We start from the raw sequence: 13,613 nt of genomic DNA on the forward strand, positions 1-13,613 counted from the left end.
TTAAGCGCTGCAACACGTTCAACATTAAATGGAAGAATACGAAGTTAATGCCATAACCCCAGATCATTTCCAAGTTTATTAGTAACAACAGCTCGTAAGCCCTTTCAGCTCAGATCCCCTTTCATCCTCACTTTGTTTCGCTTCTGCGTTTTGTCACTCGCCAACCACCCCCTTACCAACCCCCTCCCCCCCCTTGTTATTCATTGTCTGCTAGACATCGTCACCGCTGGAGTCGAGCTCCACCTCGCCCTGTTTGCGAACGCGCAACGCACCTTATTTACCTCGGTGGTGTGACAACTCCCCTCCTTATAACTTGACGCGCACAAGTCGCATGTAACATCCTCGGCAAATATAATACGAACTGCCCCTGTCGACCAGCCGATAGAATCCTCAGAAAACGGGTCTATAATAATCTGTTACCCGTCCGTGGTGTTAGTGCACCAAGGAACGGACCGAATCTCACCTGGAATATACCGACGGTGTTCAACTTGTCGATATGGGAGAAAGCGCACAACGCCCCTCTTCGGGGCCAGCGCCTGGCTGGAAGAACTTTTCATGGGTTCTGGTAATGTTCTTGGCAGCCCGGCATCAGCAACATCGCCGCGCGACTTGGCTCATTCCTGGCTAACTGTATGTTTTCTCCGGCTGCAGTTAACAGCACATTACACCACATTTGTGCTGGTATGTTGCCCAATCTTTTGAACGTCCTTGCAAGCAGACCATTAATGCAGACTGGTAACTATATAGTTGTTACATTACTCTCGGGTGATGCCATCAACTAATGGCAAACGATATCTCACATCTACCGCGGTCTTTTTTAACGAGGTTGTCAAACTTGCTATCTCCCTTACCATAGCGCTATACGAAGTTTCTAAAACAGCGCCCCCGTCCGTTCCTGCAACGTCCCTTTTCTTCTCCCTCACGGCTGCTGTTTTCTCTGGTGACAGCTGGAAGCTTGCCATCCCGGCCAGCCTCTATACGCTTGCAAACTCGTTACAATACATCGCCCTTTCCAATTTGCAGGCCGCACCTTTCCAGGTGACATATCAGTTAAAACTCATTGCGACTGCTGTTCTTAGTGTGATTATATTGAACAGAAACATCTCACTGCGCAAGTGGGGTTTGATGTTACTCCTGCTAGTGGGTGTCGGCCTCGTGCAGATCCCCATTAACGGTTCTGGTGATGTTTCTCTCCAGGACGAGGCCGCCCATCATGCCTTTCCGCGATCGCTGGAAGAATGGAAAGCTGCTAAGATAGATCGGCCAAATTTGCATAAACGTTCGGCAACATATGAGGGCATCGAGGAGGACATGATGACTGCCTTCCCACGAATGAATGCAGTTGTTGGCCTCCTGGCGACGGTTGGCGCGTGTATTGCATCTAGCCTTGCCGGGGTGTATTTTGAAAAGGTACTAAAGGATAGCGCGAAGTCGACGTCACTTTGGGTCCGCAATGTGCAATTGGCCGTATACTCTATATTCCCCGCACTTTTCATCGGCGTTATATTCTTGGACGGCGAAAAGATTGCTGCCAACGGCTTCTTCGGAGGTTATAACTGGGCTGTCTGGTCTACGGTAATTGTGCAAGCAATTGGAGGAATTGCAACCTCTTTTTGTATTGGCCATGCATACCGAGATACGAAGAATGTCGCTACTGCTACAAGTATCTTCCTTACCACGCTAGGAAGCATCTGGCTATTTGAGTTTGAACTCACTGGTAATGTATGTGTTCACTATTTATTCACTGTACCTCGAAAAGGCCCTCTCCTATCGCATATGTACTAAACGATTCACTCTTAGTTTATCCTTGGGACGTTCTCAGTGCTTGTGGCTACATATCTTTGCGAAGATCCGGGTGGTTCGGCCTCCAGTCCTGTCAAACGCCAGGGGCTCCGTCCGCCACCGATTCACGTCGACCACTACGAGAAAGATTCTAAGAGTGATGACGTCTCGCCTGCTTCACCACCACCAAACGAGTTTTCGATAAAACTCCCCGGGACACCGTTCCTGTCCGATGCTGGCCTGTCGACCTCTAGACCCACTTCACCAGGACATGTTAGGGTCAATGCTGCCCGGACCGCAAGCGGCGGATATTTCGATAAACAGCTACATGATCAGTGATTTGACGAACGAATACGAACTCACATTTGTGGTGTATATTACGCTTTGCGTCGGTGTCACGTCCCATGGAAGTAAATAAGCATGGATAGAAGCGAAGCCTTTCTTGTTTTATCTTAAACCTTTACATACTTCTTGTGCATGTGACTTTTCCTATCCCTACTATGTCTCTTCCTTTTGTTTTTCACTTCTTACTTCTCAGCTACTAAACGTCATGTTCTATATCATAGTATATATTCGATCGCCCCAGCTAGGCATTTGGTCGTGTAGCAATGTATAAGTGTATAGGGGATTCAAGGTTTTAAAATCTATGAACAGCTCGGGAGCACCCCTAGCGCATACTGATGCTGTATTCCTAGGCAGTTTCGCACGTGTTTGCCCTCCTTTCTAGGATAAGTGCAGGTGACCTATACTTCTGCACATAGATCGGTTCATCTTTTATTCATGTCACATCGTCTTAAGAACTCGTCCCTTTTTACTCCAATCCTCTTATCAACATGGGAAGAAAAGCTTACATGTCCTTTCCTGCTCCACGTCATATGGCTTCATATAGACGAACTACTGGTGCCCAGCTTTCAACAACCACCTGGCCAAACGTGAGCGATGCCCTTGATAAAATATTTGCTGAAGGATCTCAAAGTTCGTCAAATTTGGGCAGACTCCGAAGAGAGGAGCATCAGGTTCATACCCCTGGACCGGAGGCTTTATCTCGTGAGGATAACCTGCAATTTGATGCATTCAGTAAGTCGGTTCAGTAAGGATTGTGTGACTGCACATTTGGATAGAGGCTCATTGTAGCACATGAAGACCCGGAATTGCTTGCACAATCAGATGAGTCGACGAGAGCTCGGCAGTCTGTTTTCTCAGCTACAGACAGTCATCATTTCTACACACGCCAGCCAATTTCCGGTGGTACTCCAGACCTGGCTTCTCGATATTCCCGTGGAACAGACGATTCACATATCACACCGCAACGAATCTTGGTCTCTAGTTCCTCAGACGTTGATATAGGTCGCCTTCTAGACCTTTATTTAGGGTACAGACTGAAAGGTCTTTTCCACGTGTGGAACAAGCTAGCAGCTCCAGAAGACAGCAACAAGATAATCAGACTCGACCTGAGCACTTCGAAGAATTGCCCCCACCTGCCAGATATGGAACATCTGTTACCACGACTGTAGAGCACAAGACACCATTTGAGAATAACCCTGTATCAATTAGAGGAATCGTCCTTGTATCTGTGCAGGAGCTCCCTGATAAATATCGGTCGTTATTTCACTTTCCAGTCTTCAACGCTGTTCGATCTAAATGCTTTCAGCCTGTTTACAAAAGGGATGACAATATTGTACTTGCCGCTCCTACTGGAAGTGGAAAAACGGTTGTTATGGAATTAGCGATCTGTCGTATGCTCAATAACCTAAAAGACGAGAGGTTCAAAGTCATCTATCAAGCACCTACCAAATCGCTTTGCTCTGAAAGGTTCCGCGATTGGAACAGAAAGTTTCACTCATTGGGCCTCCAGTGTGCTGAACTGACCGGTGACACTGACTTTACACAGATGGGAAGTGTGCAGAACAGCCAAATAATTATAACGACGCCAGAGAATTGGGACAGCATGACTCGAAAATGGAAGGACCATGCACGTCTGATGCAGCTAGTGAAGCTCTTTCTAATTGACGAAGTACACATCCTCAAGGAGTCACGCGGAGCAACATTAGAAGCTGTCGTGTCGCGTATGAAAACGATCGGATCCAATGTGCGCTTCGTTGCATTAAGCGCTACCATCCCAAATTCTGAAGGTATTGCTACCTGGCTCGGTAAGGATGCGACGAACCAGCATGTTCCAGCCCACAGGGAGCATTTTGGGGAAGAGTTTCGCCCCGTCAAGTTGCAGAGTTTTGTATACGGCTACCAGTCTCAGGGCAATGATTTCGTATTCGATAAGATGTGTAGCTCAAGGTAAGTATGCATGCTTCGTTCAGTGGTTCATATTTTGATCACGAGACCTAGGCTTCCCGATGTACTGGCCATGCATTCGTGCAGGAAGCCTATTATGATATTCTGCTGCACGAGCAACTCCTCTGTAGCTACAGCAAAGGAACTTGCTCGGCTGTGGTCAATGTCCAATCCGCCGGCCAGGTTGTGGAAAGGACCAAGCAAGTTGATTGAAGTAAACAATGTAGACTTGAAGAGTACGTACTGGTTTCAAGATCGTATTAAAAATTTTGGATTGCTGACCTGATATATGGTAAAGCCACGACGGCTGCAGGTGTCGCATTTCATCACGCTGGCCTCGATCCCGCTGACAGACACGCAATTGAAACTGGCTTCTCACAAGGACAAATTAGCATAATATGCTGCACTTCTACTCTTGAAGTTGGCGTAAATCTTCCTTGCTACCTTGTGATTGTTAAAAATACTGTAGGATGGATGGACGGCGGTTGCAAAGAATATTCAGACCTCGACATCATGCAGATGCTTGGCCGTGCTGGGAGACCTCAATTTGAAAACAACGCAATTGCCGTTATTCTAACAAGATAGAGCGAAATGATTACTATGAACGGCTTGTGTCAGGCTCTGAAAGCCCCGAAAGTTGCTTACACCTGAACCTAATGGATCACTTAAACGCCGAAATTGGCCTAGGTAGTGTCACAAGTATTGAATCTGCTATAAGATGGCTTGCTGGCACCTTTCTCTTTGTGAGGCTGAGACGAAACCCAACGCACTATCAACTGAGGGAGGGTGCTGATAGGGAAGATGAAGACGAGATGCTTCGCCAAATCTGTGAGAAAGATGTCAAGCCGCTCCAAGAAAGTGGCCTAGTCTCCACTGAATGCCTTAGATCCATACAGTTTGGTGATGCAATGGCACGTTATTACGTGCGATTTGAGACTATGAAGACCTTCCTTGCTTTGAAACGTCACGCCACCATGTCTCAAATTGTAAGCGAGAGACCTAGGATGCACTATACAAGCTAATTATCCAATTTTTAGCTCTCCGCAGTTTCCCAGGCAGAGGAGTACCGTGACGTCCGTCTTAAGGCGGGAGAGAAGTCATCGTACAGAGAGATCAACCGTGGAACTGGGATATTATTTCCAGTAAAGGTAGATATAGCGCTTCCAGCTCATAAAACATCACTGCTCATCCAGTGTGAGCTGGGTGCGTTGGATTTTCCCGATGGCGAGCAGTTCCAAAAACACAAGTTTGCTTTCCAGCAAGACAAAAGCTTCGTATTCTCACACATTAACCGGCTTATTCGATGCATAATAGATTGCCAGATCTCTCTCGAGGATTCAATCGCTGCCAAGAACGCGTTGGAGCTTGCAAGAAGTTTTGCAGCCAAAGTGTGGGACAGTTCCCCATTTCATATGAAGCAGATTGCACAAATCGGTGTTGTCGCTATTAGAAAGCTAGCAGCTGCTAGAATAACTAGCATCGAAGCTCTAGAGCACACAGAGCCTCATAAGATTGACATGATCCTGAGCAAAAACCCTCCATTTGGGATGAAATTGCTGGGGCGACTTTGTGATTTCCCTAAGCTACGTGTGTCTGTCAAGATGGTGAAAAACGTATGAACATTATCCCATCTTACGGGCTTTGCTAAAGGCTAGCAGGAGGGAAAACACGGCGCTCCCGTGAGAATTCATTTCAAGGCAGAAGTTGCTTTCGTGAATGAGAAGTGCCCAACATCTTTCCAGAGACACCCTGTACATACCTGCTTTTTAGCGGAGACATCTGACGGTTTCGTGATCGATTTCCGACGTATGAGGTTGGTTAGGAGAGCTCGTTCCGTTTATTCTTTCCGGAGTCTAACACCGAATCAGCGCGAGTAAGGTCCAAAGCATCCAGGAGATAACGTTGAAAGCAGAAATTAAGACCCAAGATCAGTATATAACGTGCTATGCGAAGTGTGATGATATCGGTATGTGGTTGGTTCGCCAAGAGAATAAGAAATTCTCTATTGCTGACTGCTTGAAGCTGGGAATCTGTGATCAGCAGAATTGAGACCAGCCCTTGCAGCATCTTTATTTTCAATTCGCTGGATTGATATGTCGGATGATATGGGCCAAAAATACTTGATAAATATGTCGCACCCACGCAGCAATACTTCGTCTCGAATGCAACTTACTACAGGGCACAATCTGGGAATTTTTGGGTAGTGACGACTCGCTTTTCGACGAATTTTTGGAACCTGGTACCATTCCCCATCTTAGCCCCTCTTAGAAACTTGTTCTAAGGATTTGATGAACAAGAAAAGCCACAGACTGGGCTGTCATGGGTTCTATAACGTCTCCTTTGTCTGAACAAAAGCCACAGAGAAGTTAACTGGGAAAAGCAAAGAATCCGAGCAAGTGGAATTGCACAAGTCAGAAGAGCCAACCCAGCTTGAGAACGGTAGATGGAGCTGCAACTATAAGTGCAAGAACAAAACAATGTTGCATTGTCTTTCCTTTCTACTAATTTTCAATGGGAGACTAAGGTTTCTAGGAGCAAGCATCTTTGTTGCCGGGAAGGACTTGAGAAACCGCCAAGGGTGAACAGAAAACAGTCTACTGGAGAGATTAATCAGTCAAACAGACTCAACCAACTGACAATATCCGCAAGTATCACCAAGAGCAACGTGCAGATAGCAAATTCCAATGAAACACGGGCCGTTAAGGGTAATATTACGGAGGCTGGACCGCAAAGCGTACTGCAGGGACCATCCGAAGCTCCAGACGTAAACCTGAGAAATCATACTTCCAGGCAAAATACCAAAAGCAACCCCTTGTGTTTCGCCGTTGAGAATAAGGACTCGTCGAGTGACTACGGAGAAGACAATTTCAACGACTTCCCTTCGCCGTCTGCATTGCTACTTGGTAACAACATCGAGATTGGAAGTCCGAATGCTCAAAGCACCAACAAAGAAGACAGCTTAAATAAGGATGTTCAAGTGAAAGATAATTGGACTTATGCCGATGAGCCGTGGCTTACACTTCTGTCCTCGTTTACTGGCCCCCTTGTGCAGGATAATGACGCGATGTCAACATCTACCCAGACTCGCAAGAAAAATATAATTAAGCCAAGGGTATACAGTCCAATAGATAATATAGGCACCAACCTTGACGGTGAATCAACTAAAGAAATGACTGATATTGGTCACATCGATGGAGACAAGCGAAGGTTCTGTTTGACTGGCGGGGACGAAATCTGCGACGAGAGAGATACAAAGAAACATAAGAATGCCTCAACATCTTTCGTCAATCAAGGCCAATGCCACGGCACTGTCAGCAGCCAGAGTCATCAGCCTTATGAAGCAGACCATTCATCTGCTATTTGGGATGATATTGGCCCAACTCTGCTGGATGAGTTTAAAGATATTGTTAACTTTTTCTAGAATGCAAACAATGCCAATGGTTACCAATAAAACAACTCAACTGTTGCTATCAAGGCTCAGAGGAGACCTATCTCTATGGGCATGAGATATCCACTGCATACTGTACCTGCATAATTAAGTGGTGATCTTGAGAGATCTTGAGAGATCGTCGATAGTGCATGATTTACCTTGTTGTGTTTTCTTTTTCGATGTAGTAACGGGAGATTGGTCAGGCGGAATCTTTTATATATGTTATTGAAATGGGTAATAGGAAAGCATGTTCAGACAGTGAATACGATATTAGGTCCAGTCTGCAAGGCAACAAAGCGCAAATATTTCAGTGCCATGCCTTGTCACAGGATATTCTGCCTTCCTCCGTATTCAACTATCACTCTCCCTCCCTTTAGCATCGCTATCTTATGCTTCAAGAGTTATTGTATTCTTCACTCTTTGTCTCTTCTTCTTGTGTGGGTGATTTCCTTGTTAACACAAGATTCCCACGTATTGTATCCTTTCTACTGATTGTTGTTGTTGTCTTCCTCTTGAATCACCCTTCCCATTCTCTCGCGATATCCTAGACAACATCAATCCTCTACTATATTTGTCTACGTGAATTTAGGTCAGACATTTTGTACACTGCTCTTCTACCCTATGCTCGAGATATACACAGGCCTCTGCGCTTCAAGCACCTGTGTCTTGTGCCACTATCATCTTTCGTCTCATCTATTTATCTAAGCATATTGTTCTGTCCTTCAATTGCCTATTCCTGTTTTCTTTTAAATACATATGTCCATCGTATTTTTGAAAGCTGATTGTTATCGTGCAAAAGGACTATCGCCAGCAAGCTGCGAAACGGCATGCAAAAATGGGGAAGTTGAACTATTCAGCAGTAAGACCACGCTGTCTTAAACACTTCAACCCTCGTCCATGAGAATACAGACTGACGCTAGGTGATGGACAGAGGAAGATTAAGGGCGAAAAATTCGCGCGGGTCCTCTCGAGGGACCTGGTAGGTCTCATTCCCAACTTATGGACAACATCCAATGACACGAGTTGATTTGCACATAGAGAAAGCGACTACCAGATGGACATGGCTTCAAAGCTGCAGCACGCGACCCTACGCTAGAGATCGACATTTCAAATAAGAATTTGACAGACAAAGACCTTTCTCTATTTATCGATGATCTTCTCGAGTGCATCAGGCGGGATCTTGCGAAAGTGACTGAATTCCACATCCAGAGGAATAATCTCACCATCCAATCTCTACCCATGCTGGGTGAGGTAATTGCACTCAACGCGGGGGAGTTGAGGGAGCTCGATATCTCGAACAACAATATCAATGTTAACCCCACCTCTGAAGACAAGGAAGCCTGGTGCAAGTTTCTCAGCTCCTTCAGGAACTGCTACATGGTCAAGAAGCTTGATCTGAGCGGTAACCCTCTCGGGTCTGTGGGAATGGAGAATCTAGCTCGCGTATACATCAAAAGTGACCTTGACTTCCTTGAGGATGATGCTGAAGCTATTGTTGAGCCTAAGCACGACGAGCGGTCTCTTATTGAAGATACTACTGTGACAAAAGTCACAACCGGGAAGGAGAACGAAGGCAGCACACGAGGTAGCCGCCCTGCGAAGTCCCCAAACAAGGGAAAGAAGACTTTGCGACAAAGCACTGGTAAGTGCCTACTTACTAATCTTGATGAGCGCTGATCTGAAGAAAGGCAAACGCTGACGCTTGTCCCCAGGTCAACCTAAATCCACTCCAATCAAGAGCACAACACATGATGACCTCAAACGTTTCGCTTGCACCCGTGGCCTGCGCTCTATAGCTTACCTGATTTTGTCAGACGTCTATATGGCGAAGAGCGGAACGGTACACCTTGCAAGTATGCTAAGCATGCAAAGAACCTCAGAGCAGCTCTTGAAGTTCCTTCCCGGGGGCAAATCTTTAACCCTACCTGAGACCGCACACTGCAAGAGCATCATCTGGCTTCCCAACGAAAATCTTCCGCAAATGGCAAGCGATTTCCTCGGAAAGGCCGAGGCTATCAACGAGATCAAAGCCCACATTGACTCAGACGACGAGCTTTCAAATGATAGTGATGACCAAAGATATGACGCGGCTATTGCTGAGGAGATTGCAGATCCCAGCCACAAGATCGATACGGCCGCCCAGAGGGAATTACAAAACAAAAAAAACATCGAGTATGCTAGGCTCACCAAGCGCATTCGTATGGAAGCTCTGCATGACGAAGGTGTGCGTGATACAGATCTCTGGATCACTGCTCTACGGATGATGAATGTTTCTCGAATTATTCTCTGGAAAAGTAAGAATTGCAGAGTTGGTGCCCTAGAAAAGGAGCAAGACCAACAAGAAGACGAGAACAAAGACGAACACAATTCTTCCACAGTGCACATCGAAGACGTCACTCAACGAGTCGAGGATATCGAAATAACCGAACATAGCAGCTTCCCCGAGCCATCTTTCCCCCCTATTGAATTTCAAGTCACCGAGCCTGCTCCCATTGGTCCCTTCCACCCGGGCACCGATAAATTCGAATCAGACTTTCCTATGCTCCAACCCTCCACCACCGACAATATTGAGACTGAAATCACCGGGCGGGATGCGGAACCCGTCGTCGCTACCACAAACGACTTGCCCTCATCTCAAACTTCAATACAGGGGAAGGGTAACATTCGCTCTGTCCACGGACCTCGAGTACCCCGCAAGGAAAACGAGACCTGGCGCTTTGGCTTTACTTTCGAGATATGGCGCAGAATTATTGCGGGTGCCGTCAGCGCGGATGGTATTCTAGATCTTACACAGCAAACCCAGATCATGCGGTATGCTACCGATCAGAAGACTCTTAAGGATGAGATGGACATTACGGGACTTGAGCATCATCAGCAGGTTTGGAGAATTTTGGAGAAGAATAATTGCTTCATTTATAGTCCTTTGTAGGCTGATATGAGAGGGGTTTTTCTGATATGAAACTTTTCAATTTTCTTTAGAGGAGTTAATTAGGTGTAGATAATGTCGAGTCTGATCATGCCTATGAATTTGATTCCATGATCTTTAAGTGTTGGAGAACGGAGAGAGAGTCAGGGTACAGTGGAGGACAGATGAAAAGGTTAGGAATCTTGTTTGGCTCAACTGTTTGGAGGTGATTGATCATATGGATTCGAAATATGAATATCGTGTCGAGTATATTTTAACCGAAACGTAAGATATCCATTCTACATAGCGCAATCTTTGATCCTTTTGTTTTAATACATATAGTTAGTGTAGGCGCTTTACTAAGCCTAAAGTCGTCAAAGAAGGTCTTGATAATATGGCGAAGAGAGACAAACATATAGAATGATTACTTCGAAAAGTGAATAGATTTACTCAAAGCCACCACTTTCTCAGACAACTCATTCAGGCTTCCTTGACTCATGATCTCAGCCATAGCAATCCGCTCCGAGTTCCTTGACTAACCAAGTTGAATTCCATCGCGACAAGAGAGTCGACTCCATTTTCCTAAATGGACTTCGCCATATTAGTATTCTTTTCCAAAGAGTTAAGTAGATAAGCTAATTTCTTCCGAATGGCGTTCAACGTTGACTCCGCTGCTGCTTCTTTGGTTTGTGCGGCACTCAAAAGGGCCCGGATGCTGTAATCAATATCATGCTGTGTTGTTTGATGATCTTCATGGTGGTCGACTTCTTGAAGCTAGAGAATAAGGGGAACTCCATGTATGTAGCGACCGGTATATGCCGTTCATGGAATGATGCCTTCTTAAGCTGGGTCTTCTGAGTGATATCAGCTTCAAAATTTGGTGCTTGCATCCATGGGGTGTCAAGAATGCGGTTGTCTCTTCAGCTTTCCTGGTTACCTTTCCTGAGCGGGAAGTACGAAAGCAATATGATTTGCCCTTCGTGAAGCCATCCACTCGGCCAGGCTCTGACCAACACCACCTAGTCCACCAGCCAAAACGTTTGCTTCAAGGTTATATGGATGTGAGGTCACAGGAGTCACTGGACACAGTGTCATTGTCGTTGGGCAAAAACACAATCTTGCCCATATTCTTTCCAGATTGCAATTGCCCCAACCCGTGCTCAAGATGTGCAAAGCTTAACGTACTCGATGGTTGAGCTGAATGTATCTTTCCCTGATCCTATAATGAAATGATTTCTTTCAAGATGTCCCTTATAATATCCGAGTTGTACTTTATGATGGCAGCCAAATCGGCACCCGTTATACTAGCATTGCGAAAGTAATCAACGCCACTTGCTATTGCCTGAGCATCAGGTCCACAACTAGTCAGTCAGACATCTTCCAAAAGATTCTTGACGGAAGAGAGAATATACATACCATGTCGCACTCGCCTAGCTTCAAGCAGAAAATGAGCCCTCTTCGTGTGAAACTAGGATAACAGTAACATTTATCGATAACGCTGGGCTTAGGGAAAGGCGTATCGGATTGGCGGCCTCTTAATAGAAATGTCCAGAGACCTTCTGTGTCCGACACTTCTTGGGGAAAGCCGTTAGCTAACCCAACGATTGCTAGCGATGTCTTATCAGACATGGTGTCTGCCTGGAAGAATGTTATATCGAGTATACAGCACGATAATGCATCAATGGCAAATGTACAAAGTAGATGCATGTAGAGTCATCTCGGAGATTCACCTCATGGATATGCCAGACCTTTAAGATATGAATGTAAGGTCAAAGCTTACAACATTCTCGGGAGTCAATAGGTTATTCATTGTGTAAGGGTCAAATGATATGATAGCTTAGGATCAAACCAAATCCCATGCTCGTGGTTTGGCAGCAAGATGTTGGAATAAGTTCGCTTGGGTCTAGAGCCATAATATCCCTCCTGAAGACAGGAAACTCCTATCCCTATCACCTGGATACAAGTATGACAGAACAAGGAAATAAGTTAGAACTATAAACGACTTCCTCTACCTTGCGTCCTTGCCGAAAGGCACGCCTCTCAATATATTTAAGCATATAATATCGCCCACCATCTTGTTCAGTGCTTCTACATAACAAGAAACATGAGATAATCAAGCAAGGATGAGAAGGGAGCATAATATTTCTTAATGAGGGGATGTGTGTGATCTCCGCACGTGACCGGTGTTGCCTTTTGACTCCCGGTGGCGGACCAGGGTTCATCTAGACAGACTTCTGGAATTTCTAGAAACCTGGTTTATCGCTCACAGGAACCTTTTCTGACTTTAACCAATAATGAATATGATGCGTGCCCGAAGAACCAACACACAGCCGCTAGAGGATGTCTCCACGGCCCCTGCAACATTTAACGACGGGCTTCCGCTCCCAAAGCTGATTGCCTTCGATCTGGATTACACTCTGTGGCCATTCTGGGTAGATACTCATGTCAGCGCCCCAATCAAGCCGCGCGACAACAATTCGCGGTGCACAGATAGGTATGCACATTTCATGCGCAATATATAATGGGATTTGTTCGAACTACTTACATTCTGTATGTGATAGATGGAATGAGTCGTTCGCCTTCTACCCCGCAGTATCTGCAATCATCTACGCATGCAAGACTCACTCGATTCCGCTCGCCCTGGCCTCCCGGACCCATGCTCCTGATCTTGCTCGGGATATGCTCAAGGCTCTTCACATTATTCCAACTTTCTCGGATAACCCCGCAGCTAAGACGAAGTCGGTTCGTGCGCTAGATTATTTTACCTACATTCAGATCTTCCCAGCAAACAAGACACAACATTTCTCGCGGATTCATCAGGCTAGTGCCATCAAATATGAGGATATGCTCTTCTTCGATGATGAGGCGCGTAATCGGAATGTTGAGACGGAGCTCGGGGTTACATTCTGCCTTGTTCGAGACGGGATGACAAAGGAAGAAGTCGACCGGGGTGTCTGGGCATGGCGCAAAAGGAACGGAATTAAGCCTGCAATGCCAAAAGAAGATAACAGTGAAGAGTTGAACTAAAGGATTTCCGTTCCAGAATTTGGCTATTGGCATAGGTTGACTGTCCTGAGAATGGGCGGCGTTGGGATTGGCATTGGTTTTCACGATTAGAATTCTTATGGAGAGATACCCAGATGGGATGATGAAATGAACCACACTGTATATAGATATAGACACTAGAAACTAGAAATTTTCCAAATC

The 13,613-nt window shown here is 45.8% G+C and overlaps 4 protein-coding genes across 4 annotated transcripts; all 4 read left to right on the top strand.

Moving 5' to 3' along the window:
• The first annotated feature begins 81 nt into the window (after positions 1 to 81).
• On the top strand, positions 82 to 2,830 carry BDW43DRAFT_287597 (putative UDP-galactose transporter). Its single transcript, XM_032043175.1, has 4 exons — positions 82 to 565; positions 652 to 681; positions 748 to 1,722; positions 1,801 to 2,830. Exons 1-4 carry the CDS (start codon positions 497 to 499, stop codon positions 2,119 to 2,121), a joined length of 1,395 nt encoding a protein of 464 aa, XP_031896613.1. The 5' UTR covers positions 82 to 496; the 3' UTR covers positions 2,122 to 2,830.
• BDW43DRAFT_321813 (putative DEAD/DEAH box DNA helicase (Mer3)) lies at positions 2,616 to 7,657 on the top strand (the record flags this gene model as incomplete). Its single annotated transcript, XM_032049415.1, has 13 exons — positions 2,616 to 2,859; positions 3,249 to 4,074; positions 4,126 to 4,307; positions 4,385 to 4,600; positions 4,657 to 5,057; positions 5,109 to 5,684; positions 5,730 to 5,884; positions 5,940 to 6,037; positions 6,112 to 6,271; positions 6,369 to 6,394; positions 6,427 to 6,550; positions 6,604 to 6,805; positions 6,902 to 7,657. The coding sequence occupies 13 exons, from the start codon at positions 2,616 to 2,618 to the stop codon at positions 7,490 to 7,492; spliced, it is 3,801 nt and encodes a 1,266-aa protein (XP_031896614.1). The 3' UTR covers positions 7,493 to 7,657.
• A 679-nt stretch (positions 7,658 to 8,336) lies between these two features.
• BDW43DRAFT_321816 (uncharacterized protein) lies at positions 8,337 to 10,575 on the top strand (the record flags this gene model as incomplete). The annotated part of the gene is made up of 3 exons (XM_032049416.1): positions 8,337 to 8,360; positions 8,540 to 9,143; positions 9,214 to 10,575. The coding sequence occupies 3 exons, from the start codon at positions 8,337 to 8,339 to the stop codon at positions 10,428 to 10,430; spliced, it is 1,845 nt and encodes a 614-aa protein (XP_031896615.1). The 3' UTR covers positions 10,431 to 10,575.
• Positions 10,576 to 12,646: 2,071 nt separating this feature from the next.
• BDW43DRAFT_287606 (Mg-dependent acid phosphatase) lies at positions 12,647 to 13,606 on the top strand. Its single transcript, XM_032043176.1, has 2 exons — positions 12,647 to 12,900; positions 12,968 to 13,606. Exons 1-2 carry the CDS (start codon positions 12,701 to 12,703, stop codon positions 13,431 to 13,433), a joined length of 666 nt encoding a protein of 221 aa, XP_031896616.1. The 5' UTR covers positions 12,647 to 12,700; the 3' UTR covers positions 13,434 to 13,606.
• Positions 13,607 to 13,613: the final 7 nt, after the last annotated feature.

The sequence above is a fragment of the Aspergillus alliaceus genome (genome assembly GCF_009176365.1).
Source record: "Aspergillus alliaceus strain CBS 536.65 unplaced genomic scaffold BDW43scaffold_49, whole genome shotgun sequence".
Classification (NCBI taxonomy): domain Eukaryota; kingdom Fungi; phylum Ascomycota; class Eurotiomycetes; order Eurotiales; family Aspergillaceae; genus Aspergillus; species Aspergillus alliaceus.